The following is a 22,352-nucleotide window of genomic DNA, read 5'->3' as shown; positions in this document are numbered from 1 at the left end:
CCAGGCTTCCCCTTGGTTCGCTGTCAATTATTTCTATGGTCTCCACTAACAAGTGATAATACCGAATTATCTTGGTTAGGATGAATTTTCTATGGTCGCGACTAATAAGCGATAATACCAAATTTCTATGGTGGCGACTAATACCTCTTCCCCTTGGTTAGGATGAATTTTCTATGGTCAAAGTTTTCTCCACACCACTTCTTCTCAGAACTCAAAATTCTGGTGCTCTTTACTCTACACACATTTCTCACATTCACCACTCAGATCTAAGGTTCTTTCCTAATAGCCTCTTCAAAGAAATCTACAGAGCAAAATGGCAGGGTATTTGATAACCTCTGTGCTCTCTCTAGCCACCAATTTGCTCCCCTCAATTAGAGCCTCTGTGCTGGCTCCTTCTTCCTCTTCCTCAAATTCTAATAACTCCGAAAGGGGACGTGCTCGAGCTTTTGAGGAGGATCTGGAGAGGCTGATGCGAACTCTGGAGCGGATCAAGGCCACACTGTACGATGCTGAGGAGAGGGAGATCAGAGACCGTTCTGTAAAGCTATGGCTCAAGGAGCTGAAGAAGGTCGCTTATAATGCCGAGGATGTGCTCAGCGAGTACCGGTATGAGGTCACCCGTGTCCAACTAGAGGCAAGAAAGGCTTTTGAAGCTCCAGGTTCTCACAAGACAGAGAAGATGGAGGTTAGTACCTCATGCATATAGATATTAAAAATTATCTTACTTGTGCAAGTGTTATTATTCTTCTTGTGTGGTACTAAAACTTAATAGAGGATGCTTCAATTTTTTATTTATTTTTTAGCTAGATTGGTATCCACCTATGGGTGAAAATGGAGTCGACTGGATAAGGATCTGGATAATTCTTTGATGAGAGAAATAGTATCCGGATACGGATAGCGCTGGCAATGAGCTGGCTCGGTCCGAGCTAGACCAAGCTCATAGCTCGCTCATTTTAATAACGAGCGAGTCATGAGCGAACCAACATTCGAATTCAAGCTGAAAAAGTGGCTCGTGCCTCGTTTTTTGACAATAAACAAGCCGAGCCAGCTTGCAAAAGCTCGTGGACTGAAAGTCCAGATGTATTAGATAATGTAATAAAAAGTTAACTACCATAAATTAAGTTTATAATTAAATTCATACGTACTAAAATACTAAATCTTTAATTTCATACCAACATAGTTTTCAAAATAAATTTATATATACTAAATTCGCGTAAATTTATATCATTTCACAAATTCATATTTGAACCGACCTGGCTTGCCAGTGAGATAGATCCCAGCTCAAACTTGTTAATTTTGAATTGAGTCCATTAACGAATGAGTTATTAACAAACAAGTTAAATTGCAAGTCATGAGCGGTCCACAAGATTTGTTGCTACCCCTAGATACAGATAGAGGTGCTTAAACGGATCGGATAACTGCATGTATCCGAATCAAATTTTCCAACCCATTCTATCTCCGATATCTTAGTGCATAACGATTACAAATCGGACAAGGCTTATATATTAACCATATTTATTTTCCGTTATGATTGTGGAACTAAAGCTATATCTGAAGCATCCGGACAACAGACCTAGCCAGCGCATCTATTTCGCTGCTTTATGAGGCTCGTACTTCGAGCAAGGCTTTGACTAGCTTGACGTCTTTGACTCGTTTATTTAATTTTAGAGGAAAAGGCTGCTGCTGCCATATATATATATATTATTATAAAGGCAGTTAGCCATCTAGCTTCGCTTTGAATATTTCGCTTTGAATATATATATATATTTTTATATAAATTTCTGTTAATAATTGTCTCCATTTTAAATCCAGCCGGCATTCAATTATATTTTTTATTTTAATTTGATATTTCCATAAATTTTAATTACAAATTTAAATAAACTAACTTAAGTTGTTCATTCATTTTCATATTTGAATTTTGTTAATTAATATTTGTATCTTAAAGTTTAAATAATTCAATTATCCGACAATTATTTGTTTCATATCCGTATTCGAATCCGTATTCGTAAATTATCCGCTCCGTATCCGTATCCGTTTAAGACGGATTTGGTTTTGAATTTTGATATCCGTTTATTATCTGTATTCATATTCGTATCTGCTCATTATCTGACGGATGCAGATATAGTATCAGCATTATCCGCTCTGAACCCGCTCCGTTTTCACCCCTATTAATCCACTGGAATGTATGGTCACTTGTTATATTATCAGCTTTTCCAATCTAACATCAGAGTGGTCACATAATATAATAAATTTCTCATCTAATTATCATTTTTAAGTTAACAAATTATGAATTTTAGCATACTTATATAATATATACATTTCTTTTTGGACAGCACATTGTGCAAATTCCTGATGGCATGATTGATCGGCTTAAAAAAATAAGAAGTCGATTTGACGAAATTGCGAATGATCGTGAGGCTCTTCATTTAAGGGAGAGTGACGGGGTGAGACGTCTGAACAATAAAATTTTACAACCCCCAACGGGTCACATGGTAGATGAGGCAGGCATTTTTGGGAGAGATGATGAAATAGAGGAGGTAATCAATTTGTTACTATCTGAAAAAGAAAAGCAATTTTTGGTCATTTCAATTATTGGAAAAGGTGGCCTCGGAAAAACCACCATTGCCCAACTAGTCTACAAAGAGATGAGGGTAACCCAGTGCTTTAATTTATTTGGGTGGGTATGTGTCTCTGAAGAATTTGATGTTGTGAGACTCACTAAAGCAATCATTGAATCAGTCCCCAAAGACAAGAACGATTCCAAAGACGAGAACGATTCCAAAGCCAAGAACGGTTTGAGTGAGTGCAGTTCATTACAAGAGGAGCTTGCAAATTCTGTGAAGGGAAAAACAATACTGCTTGTTTTAGATGACGTGTGGAACGAGAATCAAAGTCTTTGGGAGTTGTTCCAGGTTCCCTTTAAAGAAGCAAAGCTGGTTAGAATTCTCGTGACAACAAGAAATAAAAAGGTTGCAGATGTCATGCAAACAACGACCTGTTTTAGTCCAACTAGCATGCCTGAAGATTCGTGCTGGCAGTTGTTTCAGCATTATGCATTTTGTGGTACAAGTGACACTATGCCACCACACTTGGTAAATATGGGAAAGGATATTATGAGGAAGTGTGGTGGGTTGCCATTGGCCGTGAAGTCGATTGCAAGCCTCCTTAGGCATGAAACAGATGAAGAAAGGTGGATAGAGATTCTAGAAAATGATCTTTGGGAGTCCAATCCATCAAATGATATATTCCCAGCACTTCAGATTAGTTATGCTCATCTACCTGCCCACCTTAAGCCGTGTTTTTTATTGTGCTCAATGTACCCAAAAGATTACATATTAGAAAAGATGCATTTGATAGAGTTATGGATCTCTCATGGCTACATTGAGTCCAAGGGCAAAAGAAGAATCACATATATTGGTGTTGAATATTATGAGGAGTTAAAACAGAGGTCCTTTGTTGATGATTTTTCACGTGGATCTGAAGAACGTTGTAAGTTGCATGATATAATCCATGATCTTGCTCGACTTAATTCTGAGAATGAACATTATTCGGTGGAGATCAATCAACCACTTGATATTCAAAAGCAAAACGTTCCGCAAGAAGCATGTCATTTATATGTAGGTGGTTTCTCTGGATATGTAAATCAAGTTCTCCAACAATATCTGGTGGGTTTAAGAACCCTTTCTATCTATGTAAGAGGATGCTATGGAGATTTAGAGCACGAGTATTGTATAAACAATACCAAGGAAATGGATCTAAATTCAAGGTTGTCGGAAAGTACTAAAAAATGTTCCATATATTTTCAAATATGTAACCTCACAAAATTTGAAGCACTCAGGGTATTGGAATTGAAAGGGGATTATTTGAGAAGAATTCCTAATTCCATTTCCGAGTTGAGACATCTAGCTCATCTTGATATTAACTGTCCATATCTTGAAACATTGCCATTATCCATTGGCCTCCTTTACAATCTACAAACTTTAATTATTGAACAATATAATTCATTGGATTATCTCCCGCGTGGGCTTGTTAATTTTCCAGCAATAAAGACAATGAAAACATGGGTGAACGTTATAAATGTAGCTTGGTTAAAGGATATGACGGACCTTGAAGGAAATCTCACTATTTATGGAGTGAGTAATTTAAAAGATGTCCAGCGTGCTAACATGAGAAATAAGTGCAAACTTGAAGCTTTTTATATAAACTGTAATCCTGATTGGGTTGACCCTCTGAAATCAATGCTGGGAATAATGCTCATACCAGAAATAGGTTTCCATGATGCCGATTTTTCTTGGTTAGAATCCCTCCAGCCACATCCTAACCTCAGAAAACTTGGAGTAGGATTTTATTCTTCTACCACAGTGCCAGGATGGATATGTGATCCATGTTCCTTGCAATCAATTCAAGAAATCTTGTTAGATAACTGTGACAAGATTCAATCTCTTCCATTCAACAATCTTCACACTCTCAAGTACCTTGTCATTCGTGATTGTCATGGTTTCCAATTTCTACAGCTAGAGCAGCTGTCCTCCCATCTTGAAAAATTGAAGATTTCTGGTTGTCGTTGCCTTGAGTTGATTACTGGACTAGGGAATCTGGATATGTTGGCTACATTAAAAATTTCCCAGTGTGAAGTCCTAAAATCAATAATAATGGATGGACTACAATTGGTGGAATCTACTGAGCCAATTGGTGATTCCTCTCATGGAAAGCCACATATCGGCCGACAGAGCATTTCAACACTTACAAGGTTGAAAATCTTGTTAGATAAATGTGACAAGGTTCAATCTCTTCCATTCAACAATCTTCACACTCTCAAGCACCTCGTCATTCGTGATTGTCATGGTTTCCGAGTTCTACAGCTAGAGCAGTTGTCCTCCCAGCTTGAGAAATTGAAGATTTCTGGTTGTCGCTGCCTTGATTTGATTACTGGACTAGGGAATCTAGATATGTTGGCTATACTAAAAATTTCCCGGTGTGAAGTCCTGAAATCAATAACAATGGATGGACTACAGTTGGTGGAATCCACTGAGCCAATTGGTGATTCCTCTCATGGAAAGCCACATATCGGCCGACATAGCATTTTAACACTTGCAAGGTTGGAAATCGAACACTGTAAATTGCTCTGTGTTCTGCCAGATGGATTGATTCCAATTGAGACTACCCTGACATTAAAATTGCGGGTGACAGAGCCATTCATTCCTTATGTCCGTGTTCTTCACTGCGGTTGCACTGACATTGAAATTGGGGATCTACATAAATCAAATCAGGTTCATAAATTTTCCTATTATTATAATAATTATTATTTTAATATTTAGATTTTAGGCCACTGAACTTTTTTGCTTTTATGTAACCATAGGCATTGGTAGGATTTGTTGACTAATCAAGCTACAAAATTACCTGTTTCGACAAATAAACATTTCATATTTATATTACTTGTTTGTTGCTGCTACAAAATTAAGCTCTTGTCCAACTTTTTTTGCAGCGATCTATTCGATGATGTCTTGCTTTGCCCCACAAGAAACATTTAGGAGTCTCCTCGAAGACCCTTGATAGAAATAAATTTACTATTTTATTTATTATATGTTTTGTAATACACAAATAATTTCCTTTTCTCATGGGGATTCATTTTCATTGATTTTTTTTTCTCTACTTACTTTTTCTTCAAATATTCGCCTATTAAAGAATGATTAAGTCAATTTTTGTATTACCCAATTTTTTGTCGTTATCCTTATCTCTACTATTTTTCTTTTCTTTAGCCAATATATTTGTGTAGTGTATGGTAATTAACAGTATTAATTAAAACGAACCTTTTGAAGGAACAAAACCTACTAAGCCAGTCCTTTTTGAGTGGAAAACAAATCTTTGGTCCAGTTTTTGTTATCGCACTCCACAATTTTCACATCTTATCTATAGCAACTTCTCAAGTTTGTAGTTTTGGCTGCACCATTTCTACATTTTTGTAGAACAACCCCTGCCACGAAAGATATTACACAATTTAGAACATGGTTGCCTATCCTACAGTGGCAACATCTATAGGCCAATCACAACAATCAAATTGGAAAAGAAAAGGAAAATAATCTAATCCTACATATGGTGAGAGTCTCCTCAAATATCTTTCAGACTAACAATTAGTGCTAATCAAATGAGATTGTTTGTTTTGGTTATTATCTTTTCCAAGATGTGTCCTATATTAGTGTTATATATTGAAATAGCTGGTGCTTTACCAAATTACATTTGTTTCCATATAAAAACATTTTCAAATAAAATTATTTCAATTTTTTTTCCAATAAAAACATTTGATTCCACATAAAAGCATTTTTTCCATCTTTTACGAGATGTCTGTCTAACTTTCTTTCAAATTAAAATTTGTTCGCCAAATATTCTAAGAAAATATTGCTAGCTACAACCTTAGGTTTCTATTGGGTGACAAAATCATTGTGAGTCCAACATCTTCCCTTGGGGAAAAATGATTGCAATATTTTTGTTTTGTGCTTTACAATTGTCAATTAATATTAACATGAGCCTTTTCAAGGAAGAAAACATATGAAGACGATCATTTTCAATGAAGAAAACAAAAAATTATACACTGTCAAGTATAAGAACACAAAATTAACAAAGTTAAATTGTTCATTTGGGCTTTACCTATATTGGATTTTCGATAACCCAAGTGACAAATCCTTTGACAATTGAATGCATGGGAGCTTTCTGTCAATTAAAAACAAACATTTTAAATTTGCAAAAAAATGACTAAACTGACCTTATATAACACCAATTAATGAACATGTGATTCCATGAGATTTCAATTAATATAGGCAGGACAATAGATAGCCTGCCATGAGATTTCAATTAATATAGGCAGGATAAATTTTCTTTAGAATAGGAGATATGTTTCATTCAACTATTACAGTAGTCAAATTTTTTTGTGAATTAATTAGGCCCTTAAAATACATGTAATTGTGTTATATATATTGAATATAAAAAATAATAAATATTTTTGTGCTATGATATTCCATCATATTATAGGAAAGAACATATTTTCACAATAATTACATTTTTTTTATATTACACTGATAAAATAGTAAAATAATCTCCGTTTGCTAGCCAGCAAAATTTATTCCTATTCTTTGTTTTACCTACATAATTTTGTACATAGCTATGCTTTATTATTTTTATTAGATTTGAACAAAATTTATTGATACATAGAGTATTTGATACTAATTAAAAAAATTAGAAGTTTATTTCTTTTATTTGTAGTTCTTCATTTCGAATTTTTTTTTATCAGTTGTTCAATATGATCAAAGCATGCAGAGAATACAAAAGATATAAGTGATATGTGTGCATCCTTTTTTTTAGCTAAGTAATATTTTGAAAATGGGTCAATTTCTTGTGTACCCTCAAAACTTCAATACATTATATTTACCCTTAACTCTTTCAATATTTTTTTGTTTGTCCTTGCACTTAGCACACATTAAAATTTATATTTTCGATTATAGCCCTCCTACATTTCCTTCCTCTTTGACTCGTATTTTGTTACTTGATTCTTTGTGAGATTTCCACACAATCCCGGTATAATAAAAAAAATTCTTCAAATTAAATCCTACTGCATTTGAATACCATGCACCAACCATCTGATTATGCTAGCAACAAGTATCACCCTCAAAAGCAATATATAGTTAATATAAATTCATATACATCATTAATAAGTTCAGAAAAAACACACCTCAGCATCATTTGTATATATTAAATATTACACCCCGAGACAACCCGCCACGTATTATTTACACGTAAGACGTATGCATATCACATACATTATCAATAACATCCATAAATGTCACAGTAATTTTGCAATATAAAAGACTTACAACAATGATCACGATAGATATGGTTGAAAATACGACAACAACCATGCCTGTTCAAGTGTATCAAATTTACTGAAAATAAACATACAAAATTAAAAATGACCATAAATGACATTTAATCAAAACATGGATAATTCCGCTTGCTCTTACTCATGATCTTTGCTTAGGCGTCTCTTCTTCATTACCTCCGCTTGTTGGCCTTCCGATCCACATCCCTTCTATTCGTCCTCATTTCCGGCCTCATCATTTTCTGGAACACACGTAAAAGTAGAATGGGTGAGAGATTGAATAGTCTCTCACTACGGGATTTAGTTCCAGTCCCGGAGTTTATCAAATTCACTTATTAACACAAACAAGATATTAAAATTATATCCTCACATGCTATCTTACTAATGCATATTTAAAACACACACACACTTCTTTATTTATCTTTTCAGTTTTTAACTGTCTCACCAGGGAGACTCAACCTCTACTAGATCTTGGTCGTGCCACTAGATGAGGACTCGAACCACCACTATATCTTGTTTGCCTCACCAGGGGGACTCGAATCACCCTAGCTATTCGCGTCTCACTAGGGGGACTCGAACCACCACTAGTTCAATTGTACTCTCACTGAACTGAGACTCGAACCACCGCAAGATAAGTGAAATAATTTTAAATAAAAAATAATTTCGAGACATATTTTAAAATAATCATATTATTTAATTTAGATATGTTATTGAAATATCTAAAATTAGAGGTTAATTTGGAAAAAAAAATATAAATAGAACAAAATAAAAATTAAGACAACAACAAAAGTAATAGTTATGACTTATGAATAGTAAAAGTTTGTTTTATCGGAGTTCCACACCTAACTTTTGACCGGACAAACCGAATTAATCATGAATTATTAATGTTAATTTTAATTGGTTCAAGTGTTGCATTAGAAATAATAAAAGAAAAACAAACATATGACTATGTATAATTTGTTTAATACAGTCTAATTTCTTTCTTATGCTGATATATATCTTTCTCATTCACACAGGCGCATATATAAATGAACAGAAGTCATCATCATAATTATATAAATATGTGCATTGTTTAATCTTGATAAATTAAGTATATAAAGGAACATACACATATTGCACCCAACACAAACACAACACAAACGAAACGAATAATTGTCGGATAACCAAGTCATGCACTTTAAGATACAAAAAAAGTGACTTGTTGTTGTCTTGAAATAATGACTAAAACTAATTTAGCAGAGACTAAAATCATACTATATTCACGGACTAAAGTCTTGAATGGAAAAGAATGAAGAATGAATAATAAAGAAATGGAGATAAAAAGAAAAGAAAATTGTGTTATTATAGCACCATCACTAGCAAAAAAGAGATTAAATTGAAAATCATATTGTATTATCATTTATACCACAATCAAGACTAAAATGAATATGAGATAATATGTAACAACTTTTATCCGGAGCAGTAAAGTTAAAGCTGATTGGGAGTAATTTAATTCGGATCCGGATAATTGTGGATACAGATTCAAATATTCATCTTCATGAAATTATCCGTATCCGTTTAATCCGAATACAGATAATCTCCGGATACGGAGCGAATATGGAGCAGATTATTCGTATCCGTTTACACCCCTAGTTTCACTTGATTTCTTTAATAAATTCATATCGTGTTGCAGACGATTTCTGATTTTTTTTTTTTTTTGTTGATTTTATTGCTAGTCTGTTGGAAATAAAATCGAAAAACTCAAAATTTCTATTTCAACCCATTTGTTTCTATTTCAACCCATTTTAATCTTCGATTTTACAAACCATGTCTCACTCTAGTTCAGTACTTGCTATTTCTATTTTTCCATCAATATCAGTTTTGCAATTAAAAGAAAAAAAAGAAAAAAAAGATCGATTAATGTCAGGTGCACAAGGAGCACAACCCAAGGGGTCTTTCACCACCACCATAATGCGCCGGGTGTTGCCACAGAAGATCCACCGAGAATGGCCATAAGGTCTGACAAGGACGAGCCGGGGGTGCCGGTCAACAAGTTGGAGGATAAGGTCAAGGATGCGGCTGGCTTGGGTGGGCCCGTCTTTGGTGCTGGAGCAGATGATGGAAAACCTAATCTCAGTGTTGCCGGTATTGGCTATACCACAAAGTTTCCTCTTGTTATCTATGTATGCAATGTAATAAGTTAGGAAGAAGGCAACGTGTGTGTCTCGATTATATAGTAGAAAAGAGGTGCACTAAATATAACTATTGACAAGTTAAGCTTTCTCCTCCCTTTCTAGAGGGGGTGATATTTTGTGAGAAGATTTTGTATATTATTAGCAGCATCTTAGTCCAAATAGGTAGCTATGTGGACTATGTAATATGTAATATGATGAGCTGAGGTGACCTTGTAAATATTACACTTTATCTTATTTTAATACAACAAATGTCGGAGGGCATCTTGCCCCTGACCTTCAAAAAAAAAAAAGATCCGCTAAAAAAGGAGCATTATTTATGAATTTGTGAATTTGCGCTGTAACCGACCGGCTAGAGAAAATGGATATGTGAACTTGTGAATATGATTAGCGAAGAGGAAAAGAGCATTTGATTTGTGAACTTGTCTGAATGACAGTGACAGGACACAGGCTGATCAGGCCTTTGATCAATCACTTCAATTGGGCTTTCCTGAATTGAACATCAGAAATTGGGCTTTTCTGAATCAACATCAGAAATTGGGCTTTTTCACAAATTAACGGATTTCTTGTGTGTTTACCTAAAAGAATGTTATAAGATTTTGGTCAATTTCGAACAACAATGACAAATAGATGGATCCAAACAAAAAAGTCTCGTTTTAGACTCGATTTTTGATGCATTTCCGATTTATGGTCTAAATTGTTCGAGAGAAGCGGAGCGGAAATGTGGAGCAAAGCTAGGATGGGATGTGCTCACCAAAAGAGTTTGACGAGTACAACTCTAAAAGTATATTGAATGGATTTCAAATTTCGAATCTAAACCGTTCAAATTCATGTACTTCATGAATGATGCATACATATGCAAAATTTTGAAAGTTTCGAGTTTATTTGCAACAATGTCAAGCGGTCAAAGAAATGATAAAAAATGAATATATAAAAAAAATTATAAATCAACTTATAAAATATTCATTTCTTTGACCGACTGATCTTGTAGCAAATAAACTCGAAACTTTTATAATTTTGCATCTACATGCATCACTCATAAAATACATGAATTTGAACGGTTTGGATTCGAAATTTGAAATCTATCCGATATACTTTTAGAGTTGTGCTCACCAAACTCTCTTGGTGAGCACATCACACCCTAGCTTTGCTCTGAAAATGTGTGCTCTTGTTCGTCTTTTTTGAAATTAATAGAGCACAATGATACAAATTATATTACTACTACTGTTATTATATCACAGTATGGTATAATGTTATATTATTCCAACTCGCTGTTTTATCAAATAATATTTTCTTCTAAATAATACAAATTATATAATTTGAACTATGTCTGATTAGATGTAATTAGCTGTTTTCTTTGATAATTTTCTATTGTACCAAGTAGAACGATCATCACAAATTTTTCTGTCGGCCCTCAATTTTTAAAATTGAAACAAAATACATTTTTTATTATAGGCCCAAGATGAAGCGTCAGGGCCCAAACAGAGTGCTTTGCTATTACAATTACAATTATAATCACACGCGTTTCTTCATCCTTAAATCTGACAGACACGTGTCAGCCAACTCTCCCACGTGTTGGATTGCCCCCAATCATCCCTTAGCTAGTAGCTTCTTCATATAAAATATTTCCCAATTTTCTTTCGTTCGATTTCTACAAATCAAATCTTACTCTAGTTCAACAGTTGAGGTTTCAGTACTTGCTATTTCTATTTTTCTATCAGTATCAGTTTTGCAGGTTACAAAAAAAAAGATCAATGTCAGGTGCACAAGGAGCACAACCCAACGAGTCTCTCACCGCCACCACCTATCATACTGCACCGGGTTTTGGAGATGATAACATGTAGTCTTGACATCGTAGAACAAGACCGTAAAGTTTTACTTAAAATCTCCAAACAGATCGTGAGATATCATCTCCCAAAAATTGCCCAAACTGCTGAAAGAGTGTTTTTGAGTCCAACTTTGCATCTCTGGTTATCATAGAAAAACATCTTCAAAAATCATGAAAATTGACCGACATGTAGTCTTGATATCGTAGAACAAGACTGTGAAGTTTCATACAAAATCTCCAAACAGATCGTGAGATATCATAACTCCAAAATTAATTGCCCGAACTGCTGAAGAAATGCTTTTGAGTCCAACTCTGCATCTCTGGTTAACATAGGAAAATATCTTTAAAAATCATGGAAATTGACCAACATGTAGTCTTGACATTGTAGAACAAGACTGTGAAGTTTTATTTAAAATCGCCAAACAGATCATGAGATATCATCTCTCAAAATTTGTTCGAACTGCTGAAGGAGTGCTTTTGAGTCCAATTTTACATCTTTGGTTATCATAGAAAAACATCTTCAAAAATTATAAAAATTGACTGACATGTAGTCTTGACATTGTAGAACAAGTCTGAAGTTTCATACAAAATCTCTAAACAGATCGTGATATATCATCACTCAAAAATTACTCGAATTGTTGAAGGAGTGCTTCTGAGTCCAACTTTGCATCTCTGGTTAACATAGGAAAACATCTTCAAAAACCATGAAAATTGACCGACATGTAGTCTTGACATCGTAGAATAAGATTGTGAAGTTTCATACAAAATATCTAAACAGATCTTGAGATATCATCACTCAAAATTGCCCGAACTGCTGAAGGAGTGCTTCTGAGTTCAACTTTGCATATTTGGTTAACATAGGAAAACATCTTCAAAGATCATGAAAATTGACCGACATGTAGTCTTGACATCGTAGAACAAGACTGTGAAGTTTCATACAAAATCTCTAAATAGATCGTGAGATATCATCACTCAAAAATTACCTCGGCCATTTGAAAAAAGCAAAAAATAAAAAATCGGATTTGAAATGGTTTGGATAAAAATAAAAATCTCTATACATGCATCACTCATAAAGTACATTGATTTGAATGGTTTGGATTTGAAATTTGAACTCGATCCGATATACTTTTAGAATTGTGCTTACCAAATTCTCTTAGTGAGCACATCACAACCTAGTTTTGATCTAGAAATGTGTGCTCTTGTCCGTCTTTTTTGAAATTATTAGAGCACAATGATACAAATTACATTACTACTACTGTTATTATATCACATTATGGTATCATGTTATATTATTCCAACTCTCTGTTTTATCAAATAATATTTTCTTCTAAATAATACAAATCATATTATTTTGACTATTGTCTAGCTGTTTTCTTTGATAGTTTTTTATTGGACCAAGTTGAACGATCATCACAAATTTTTCTGTCGGCCCTCAATTTTTAAAATTGAAACAAAATACATTTTTTATTATAGGCCCAAGATGAAGCGTCAGGGCTCAAACAGAGTGCTTTGCTGTTACAATTACAATTAGAATCACACGCGTTTCTTCATCCTTAAATCTGACAGACACGTGTCAGTCAACTCTCCCACGTGTTAAATTGCCCCCAATCAGCTAAGTAGCTTCTTCATATAAAATATTTCCCAATTTTCTTTCGTTCGATTTCTACAAATCAAATCTCACACTAGCTCAACAGTTGAGGTTTCAGTACTTGCTATTTCTATTTTTCCATCAGTATCAGTTTTGCAGGTTACAAAAAAAATAGAAAAAAAAAATCAATGTCAGGTGCACAAGGAGCACAACCCAAGGGGTCTTCCACCGCCACCACCTATTATACTGCACCGGGTTCTGCCACAGAAGACCCACCGAAGATGGCCATACGATCTGACAAGGACAAGCCGAGGGTGCCGGTCAACAAGTTGGATGATCATCCTGATTGGTTATTAGTGGAAAAACACTAATAACCAATCTAGATTAGTGTTTTTCCACTAGTGACATCATTGACCTTATCATGATAAGGTCAATGATGTCACTAGTGGAAAAACACTAATCTAGATTGGTTATTTACTCATATTAGGATCGGACCTAGAGACGATCCTGATCCAGGCAATACAAATGCAAAATTAATCTGGATCGGTCAAACAACCGCTACTAAAACTGATCCAAATTAGTACCATTAGGATCGGTTATATGTAACAACTGATCCAAATTAGTACCATTAGGATCGGTTATTACAAAGTAGACCAGTTTTAATGATTTGAATATGTCATTTAAGATTCTAAGCTTACATTAAATCAAACTTATCTTTAATGTTCGCGCTTGATTGTAGTAAATCAAACTTATCTTTAATGTTCGCGCTTGATCGTTTTCTGACGTACATTGTCAAATTAAAAATAACAAGTGTTAGAGGGACCTAGCATGAAATAAAAAATTGGATTCTAGTAAGGATTAGTTCTCGGACTTTCTTGAAATAAATTATGTATTGAAGAAATAACTTAATTTTTAAATTGAGACAAAATATTATAAATAAATTATGTATTGAAGAAATAACTTAATTTTTAAATTGAGACAAAATATTATTAATATATAAGACTGAACGTTGAAATTTTTTTAAGGTCAATAAATAATTATACAATAAAGTAACTAGTTTCATATATTCAATTATATATACCACGATGGATTAATTTCATATAATTAATTGACGAACAATTATAAGTAAAAAATGAATAAATTTCAGTCATACAATTAAATTTGATGATAATTAATATTTCATCCAACTATTAAAATATATTGATGAATTTATTTGTTCTGTCTTAGAAATTTTAAAAACTCAAATCCCTTCTATGATATCAATTAGCAAATTCGTAATTACTTTTACATACAAATTTGCTCAGACTAGCTGAGGTTTTCATCCCGGGGTTGGATTTATTTATTTAACTATCGATGTCTAGAAGGAAAAATAAAATACAAAATAGTTTTAAAATAATTTTGGAAATAATTAAAAAAATTAATAATAAATAACCATCAATTTGAAATGCAACGACTCTCTGAACCAATAACTAGCAGCCTTCCTTTCTTATATAAAAACCAGCCTTCTTGCCACCAGACAATTCTTTATAAAAACTATTATATTTCATTTGTTTCATCAATGAAATAGGCGGGTTATGGAATCCTATTGCAAGAAGAGAGTTAATGGTGAGCAATTAAGAAATACAAAACAAAACAAAACAGAGACAAAGTAAAACTTAAACTTAGATGAGATGGAAAACAAAACAAACAAAACAAAACCTCCGCAAACAGAAATAAATAATAGAAATAGATAGAAAAAAAAATTACAAAGTTGTAGAGGATAGGAAGCCTGAGCAGGCAAGGTACGTAGCATGGTAACAAGGCAGCGTGACAACAACGTTTTCACGCCGGAGAATGATGAGGAGGCATTGATGTGGGTATCACTTGAGAAGTTGCCACCTTACGCACGGATGAGAACCGGGATCCTCACTTTGACAGAGGGAGAACAGAGAGAGGTAGATGTTGAACGACTCGGTTTTATCAAGAAGAAGGCGCTCCTCAATCGACTCACTAAAACTGCCGAGGAGGATCATGAGCGTTTTTTAATGAAGCTTAGAGACCGCATCGATAGGTATTCTTGTTGATCTCTTTGAGTGGTGAGCTTGCTAGCATTGTACTGAGCAATGATAGCCTTGACAGTCTCGACAGTTTCTCTGGCAATGGTCTCGTCATAACCTTCAGCCCGATTTTCACCTTTCAAATTAAAAGAAATGCACACAAGAGTTATATATATTGCAGACAAGGGAAAAAGTAAAAAAAAGAAAAGAAATGAAAGATCACTACTAGCAAAACAAAATCTTGTTCAAGAAGTTAATTTTAATAACAATGAACAATAAATTTCAAATAAATCGACTCAGATTGTACAATGGCAAAGCAAGGTCACTTATTCTTTGTAATATCAGGCTTAGCTGTGTTCGTGATCATTATTATATAGAGTGAACTATTTCTGAAAAGAGAACTTGATAAAAATTATTGCTAAAAAATTAAATTATAAGCAAAAGTTTTCAACTACTTGTAATTAATCCAATTTAATTGACACTTTTATTGTATTGCAATAGAGCTGGCCAAAAGAAATATTTCTCAGAAAGTGCCTTTTATACACATGCAAGTATTTCTCACAAGCAATTGTACTGAGCATAGCCTTCATAATTGTAAGCAATGGATTTGACAGTAAATTTAGTGTAACAAAGCACTTACTACATACATGAAGATCGCTTCATAAAAATAAAATTAAGTAAATTAGAAAGAATAAATACAGGTCCATAACTGCTGTTATTCTTGACTTAAACCCTGTTTTTCCAGACGAATCTGTCTGATATAAAACAAATGGATCAGAATCACGCCAGTAATGGGTTATCGGGGCCCCTTTTAAATAAGATCCACAATAAATTGTTTTAGAACAAATAACAGCAGAAATAAATCAGAGTAAATACCATCTGCAGATCACGGCTACCAGGAATGCTCTCAACAAGATGGGGTTGGGCCCGCACGTCATAGATTATCGGTCTTGTAAACCATGGATCATAAAGTGGGTTCCTTCAGGGTATACCTGCATATACAAATCTCAAAATTTAGAATTATTTAGAATAAAACTAAAAATGTAGTCCCAACTCAAAATCCTGAAGAGACGTGACTTAGACTCAGAAAAAATTGCAACTGCAAGGCTTAACATGAAAAGGCACAAATTAAAAAAAAAAAAATGAACAATAACCAGGTTCTGGTACCAACTATCTTCTATTACCAGAATTATGAAATGAAAATAATGAATAACAAGAATATTGGGGTTTAGGCCTCAGCTCAATTAACATAAAGAAAGAACAAAAATTATCACAATATAAGAGAACAACATTTAAATGCACGGATAAATCTGTACTGGAGTAATAATACTGGTAAGGTTATATACTGGTATCAGATCTGTATAAATTAAGGGTCTGATCGGAATAATAGAGGTGCTGGAGTTGAATAGATTTGAATTTAGTAGAATTCAATAGAAATGAATTCCAATTTAACTTTGTTGATCGGAACAAAAATGAAAAACAATTAAAATCTTCTCAGATTTTTTATTGAAAATATACATAATACAATAGAAATGATTTCATTTAAATTAAAATAACACTTGTGCCGTTATATGAAGATTTCTTCCATATTAACACAAAAGGATATTAATTTGATGCCGAGTCATCAATGGTACCAGTAAATACTATCATACTACGTGTTTCCTTAAATTAACTGAAAGCTTCAGATATCAATACAACAATACAGAAGTAACAGTATAACATTACTATACTTATTCTAACAATGTTCAGTTTTAAAGAAATAAATGAAGATGGAAAGCATAGAAGGAAATATCGGTATCGGGATCGGTCCCGGCAGATTCGGATCGGAAAATTGAACATTTTGGCCAGAAGCTTGTTTTACACTAAAAAAAAATAGGAAAAAATTGATAAAAAAATAATTTGTCAATAATTTATGTTTAGATAAATGATTACAATCAAATAATCCACTAAGAGCATCTACATTCCTAAAACTCACAAGGGTTTCTAAAAAACTGTTAACTACTTCTTAGAAATTATTACTCACTGATAGCTGCTATCAGTTTTTCAAAAAAAATACTTTTTAGAAATTATGGCCTCTAAAGTTTCTAACCTCCACATCCCTGAAACTCATTTTAGAGTTTCTATTAAGCCACGTCATGCAATAAATTAAAAAGGAGAAACAATTTGAGCCAATCATTTGGCCAACATAGAGTTTATAAACAGTTTCTTAATAAGAAACTTTCCTGCATAGTTTCTAAATAAGAAACTCTCTCACATCTCTAAAACTGGATTAGAAACTGCCACGTCAGATTAGAAACTCTAATAGTTTCAGGGATGTAGATGCTCTAATACAATATAATACAAGCATTAAAACTATAAACACACTCTTTCACTGTCAGAAACTATATCGTGATGGCTGGATCACTTCATCGTCGTCTGTATTATGATCACTTCACGTCAAGTAATTTTACCGGTCTTATCTGGTACCCATATGAATATCAGTACTGGTACAAAAAAATCAGCTTGTACTGTAATGTTTCTGGCATAGTAGGAAATATCGGTATCGGTATCGGGATAGGGATCGGTCACAGCCGATACCGATACGTATCGGACCAGTATCGCCCAATATGGCTCAGGCTCTTTAACACACTATCGCGAGTATCGGACCAGTATCGGATCGGTCATGGCCGATACCGATACGGATCGGTATCGGCCGATATTTCCTACTATGGTTTCTGGTCATGTTTGCTTGTCCCACCCAGGTTAAGTTTGGGAACCTATACACCATCAAGTACCAATATTTTTTTGTAGTAGTGTGTGATACCTACTCTGCAATCCGTCTTTTTTATAATATACACATTTGTTTTTATTAGAATGTCTTATCTTCCAAAAGGACGTTTTCGTTGAAATTTTATAGAAGAAGAGAAAAAAAATTTGGATTGGGAAGTGGGTTAATCACAAAATCAAAAACATAGTTGTTAATAGCCCATGCTCATCCAATGAGGAATAGAAGAGACGAATAGAGATTGAATGCACTAACAGAGTAGCTTGACTTCAAAATCTCAAGTTTTTTGCATTATTGTAGAATAACATATTTTATGTGGCATTCACAGAGTTACAATCTGTGCAGGATAGGAATACAAAACAAATTGTTGGTATTTGGTAGTAAAGGCAAAGTAGATAGGTTTTGGATCAGGACACATTCCGAGAGATGAATTCGAATCGCGAAGCAATCTCGAGCGACGAATTCGAATCGGATGATCTCGATCCGAAACCCAAAAATTGGGTTACGGATCCGGACCCCTCTGCAATCCGTCCTTTTTATAATATACACATTTGTTTTTATTAGAATGTTTTATTAGAAGAAGAGACAATTTTTTTTTTTGGATTGGGAAGTGGGTTTCTCGCCAAACCCAAAACATAGTGTTCTTAATAGAGCCGTTGTTAATAACCCATGCCCATCCCTGTGAGAAGAACTTTATTTATTCCCTCTTGAGAATTATTAATTTAGTTTTGTCCTGTCCTGTGAGAAGAACTTTATTTATTCCCTCTTGATTCATGAAGAGAGGACCCTTGTCCTTTTATTTTATGTCATTCGGTTACCTACTCTGCAATCTTTCTTTTTTCTAATATACACATTTGTTTTTATTATAATGTTTTATCTTTCAGAAGGATGTTTTGGTAGAACTTATACATCGATCACTTGCTGTCACAAACTAAAATTACTTTAATAGAGCAGTTGTGAGTTTCTCACCAAACCCAAAACATAGTGTTCTTAATAGAGCAGTTGTTAATAGCCCATGACCATCCCTCAATTGAGAATTATTAATTTAGTTTTTCAGCATCCAATGAGGAAGCAACAGAGCCCGTTTCATTTATCTGTGTTCACATCCGCATGATACTTTGTGTTAAAGCTGTCAATTAGTGCTTACCTTACACAAAGGTGCTAATATTTATTTTCTGATACAAGTTTTTGAGTTCAATTATTCATACATCTTTTGAGTTTCACTAATTCGTATTCACAATGCTCTAGCATCTGTCGAGCGTGATTGAAATTGAGGGAATATCCCAAATGCAAGGAATAAATGAAATAGGAAAAATGATAAATTTAACAATTTAATTAAGAAAGTGATATGTATTGATACCTCATGCTCTTTGCATTATATTAGGGTTTACCCCACAATATCTCCGTGTGTGATTTCGTGGACGCCTCCTTCAGCCACTTCTCCAACACCTGTGAGAATCTCCTTTGCTGTGACTTTAAGGTTAGATTTCTGCTACATAAGCAAGAACTGACAAGAAGCAACCATGAAATGCCAACTACCATTGTGTGTTTAGTTATGACAAGAGTATATGATTTAGAATTAGATATTTGCTTGTCAAATTCAGAGAAGCTGCGACATGGCGCGATGGAGATCTGGTGCGACCGATGTTGAAATTTAAGCTGCAACATGTTCACTAATTGGGAGAGATGCTGAAATTGGTGTTATATAAGGTCAAAACTGAAATAACCGAACCGACCGAACTTTTATATATTATGAATTTGATTTGGACCGCTCTGATTTATTTCTTAATCAATTGCTTTAAATACTTCGGTTTGTTTCTTAATATTCCAATTTATTTCTTAATACCCCGGTTTATTAATTTCTTACTATACTTCGGTTTATTATAAATTAATTATTTTAAAAAAAAATTAATATATTTCGGTTTGAACCGAACAAATAGAAATAAAACTTTGGTTCGGTTCGGTTCGGTTGCAATGCTAAATCAGTTCGGTTCGGTTCTATTTTTGAAACTGAATTATAACTTTGGTTTGTCTAGTTCGGTTCAGTTTCAACCGAACCAAACCGATAAACACCCCTATCGAAGACCCTCGATAGAAATAAATTTACTATTTGATTTATTATATGTTTTGTAATACACAGAAAGAATTTCCTTTTCTCATGGGGATTCATTTTCATTGAGTGGAAAACAAAACCTACTAAGCCGATCCTTTTGAGTGGAAAACAAATCTTTGGTCCCGTTTTTGTTATCGCACTTCAAAATTTTTGCATCTTATTTATAGCATTGTTGATCTCAGTCATAATAACTTCTCAAGTTTGTAGTTTTGGCTGTACCATTTCTACATTTTTGCAGAACAATCCCTGCCACGAAAGATATTACATAATTTAGAACAAGGTTGCCTCTCCTACAATGGCAACATATATAGGACAATCACAACAATCAATTGGAAAAGAAAAGGAACATAATCTAATCCTACATATGGTAAGAGTCTCCTCAAATATCTTTCAGACTAACAATTAGTGCTAATCAAATGAGATTGTATGTTTTGGCTATATATGATTTTTTCCATCTTTTCCAAGATGTGTCCCATATTAGTGTTATATATACTTTTATCAATATATCTGTTGACGGAATTTGCTGTCAGCTATAAAAAATATATATATTAGTGTTATATATTGAAATAGCTGGTGCTTTGTTTCTATATAAAAACATTTTCAAATAAAATTATTTCAATTTTTTTTCCAATAAAAACTTTTCATTCCACATAAAACCATTTTTTCCATCTTTTATAACATGTCTATCTAGCTTTCTTTCAAATAAAGATTATGAAATTATTTCAAATTAAAATTTGTTCACCAAATATTCTAAGAAAATATTGGTACAACCTTAGGTTTCTATTGGGTGACAAAATCATTGTGAGTCCAACATCTTTCCCTTGGGGAAAATTAAAATGAGTGCAATATTTTTGTTTTGTGCTTTACAATTGTCAATTAATATTAACATGAGCCTTTTCAAGGAAGAAAACCTATGAAGACGATCATTTTCAATGAAGAAATATCCTTCTAAATTTCTAAATTGCAGTCAAAGATTTTACAAAATATCCTTTCTTGTTTATTTCAGGATTGGTTTTGAGGTTTATATATTTTTTTTATTGATTGTTGGTGCAATGTTAAGGGCTTTAAGGCAGAAGTGTGACATCAATTTCAAGTTGATCGATTGATCTCATACGCAAGCAAAGCTGAGCAAATAATATGAGAACAGAATAATGAAATGAGCAAGGGATGTATTGGACTTCATCTTAGCTGTGTTATTGATGGAGCTTTTTTTTTATATATATATAAAATTCTAATGTATCTATATGTATAACAATTAGGTTTAGTTTTGTAGGTTTGGGTAGGTTGTAATTTAGAGCTTATGGTTGTTTGGATATGTTTCATTTAAGGAGATATTTATTCATGATGGATTTAGAATTTTATCAAGTTTATGCTATTAAATATTGCAAAATATTTCTCAATTGGTGAGGGATACTTTTTATTAGGGTAATTTGGGGATTTTTCTTTATAATATGTAATTCAGTAATAAATTTTGTAATGTAATAAAGAGTGTGGATCGATTTGATTAGTGTTATTTTATTTTTTTATCTTTTGATTACTTCACTTCTCAATTTGTGAATATCCTGCTTATCATGATTCAAATTGCTTTTGTGATAATATGTATTGTTTGTGCAGCTGTGTGTGCATGGAAAATTACAGATAATTTGTTATTTCTATAAATTGAATAGAAACACACTCAATTGAACTTGCAAATTGTCTTCTCAAAATATTAGTCTACCAACCATGAACATTATTGATTGATATACCATGGTACAATAAAGTTTGAATTTGAATATTTAAATAAATAGAAATAAAATCTATTGATACAGTTGTACCAACCGCAATTTGGTACAACCAACATCAATTTCATTTATGTGTGCATGATAAAAATATATTTACAATCCACAATATTTAAGTTTTAATCCTAAATCATATAGAGTGTTGTCCAATTCTTGTTGTAACTAAGACAAACAGAGGTAGTTCACATTTCTTGCTGGCTTCTA

At 33.5% G+C, this 22,352-nt stretch overlaps 1 protein-coding gene across 1 annotated transcript; it reads left to right on the top strand.

The window, feature by feature from the left end:
- The first annotated feature begins 232 nt into the window (after window positions 1–232).
- LOC144547870 (putative disease resistance protein RGA3) lies at window positions 233–5,715 on the top strand. Its single transcript, XM_078296551.1, has 3 exons — window positions 233–685; window positions 2,334–5,270; window positions 5,486–5,715. The coding sequence occupies exons 1-3, from the start codon at window positions 314–316 to the stop codon at window positions 5,498–5,500; spliced, it is 3,324 nt and encodes a 1,107-aa protein (XP_078152677.1). The 5' UTR covers window positions 233–313; the 3' UTR covers window positions 5,501–5,715.
- Window positions 5,716–22,352: the final 16,637 nt, after the last annotated feature.

This window comes from Carex rostrata, chromosome 32 (assembly GCF_964058835.1).
Source record: "Carex rostrata chromosome 32, lpCarRost1.2, whole genome shotgun sequence".
Lineage (NCBI taxonomy): Eukaryota > Viridiplantae > Streptophyta > Magnoliopsida > Poales > Cyperaceae > Carex > Carex rostrata.
Note: the sequence above shows the minus strand (reverse complement) of the source record. Positions and strands in the feature narration are given on the sequence as shown.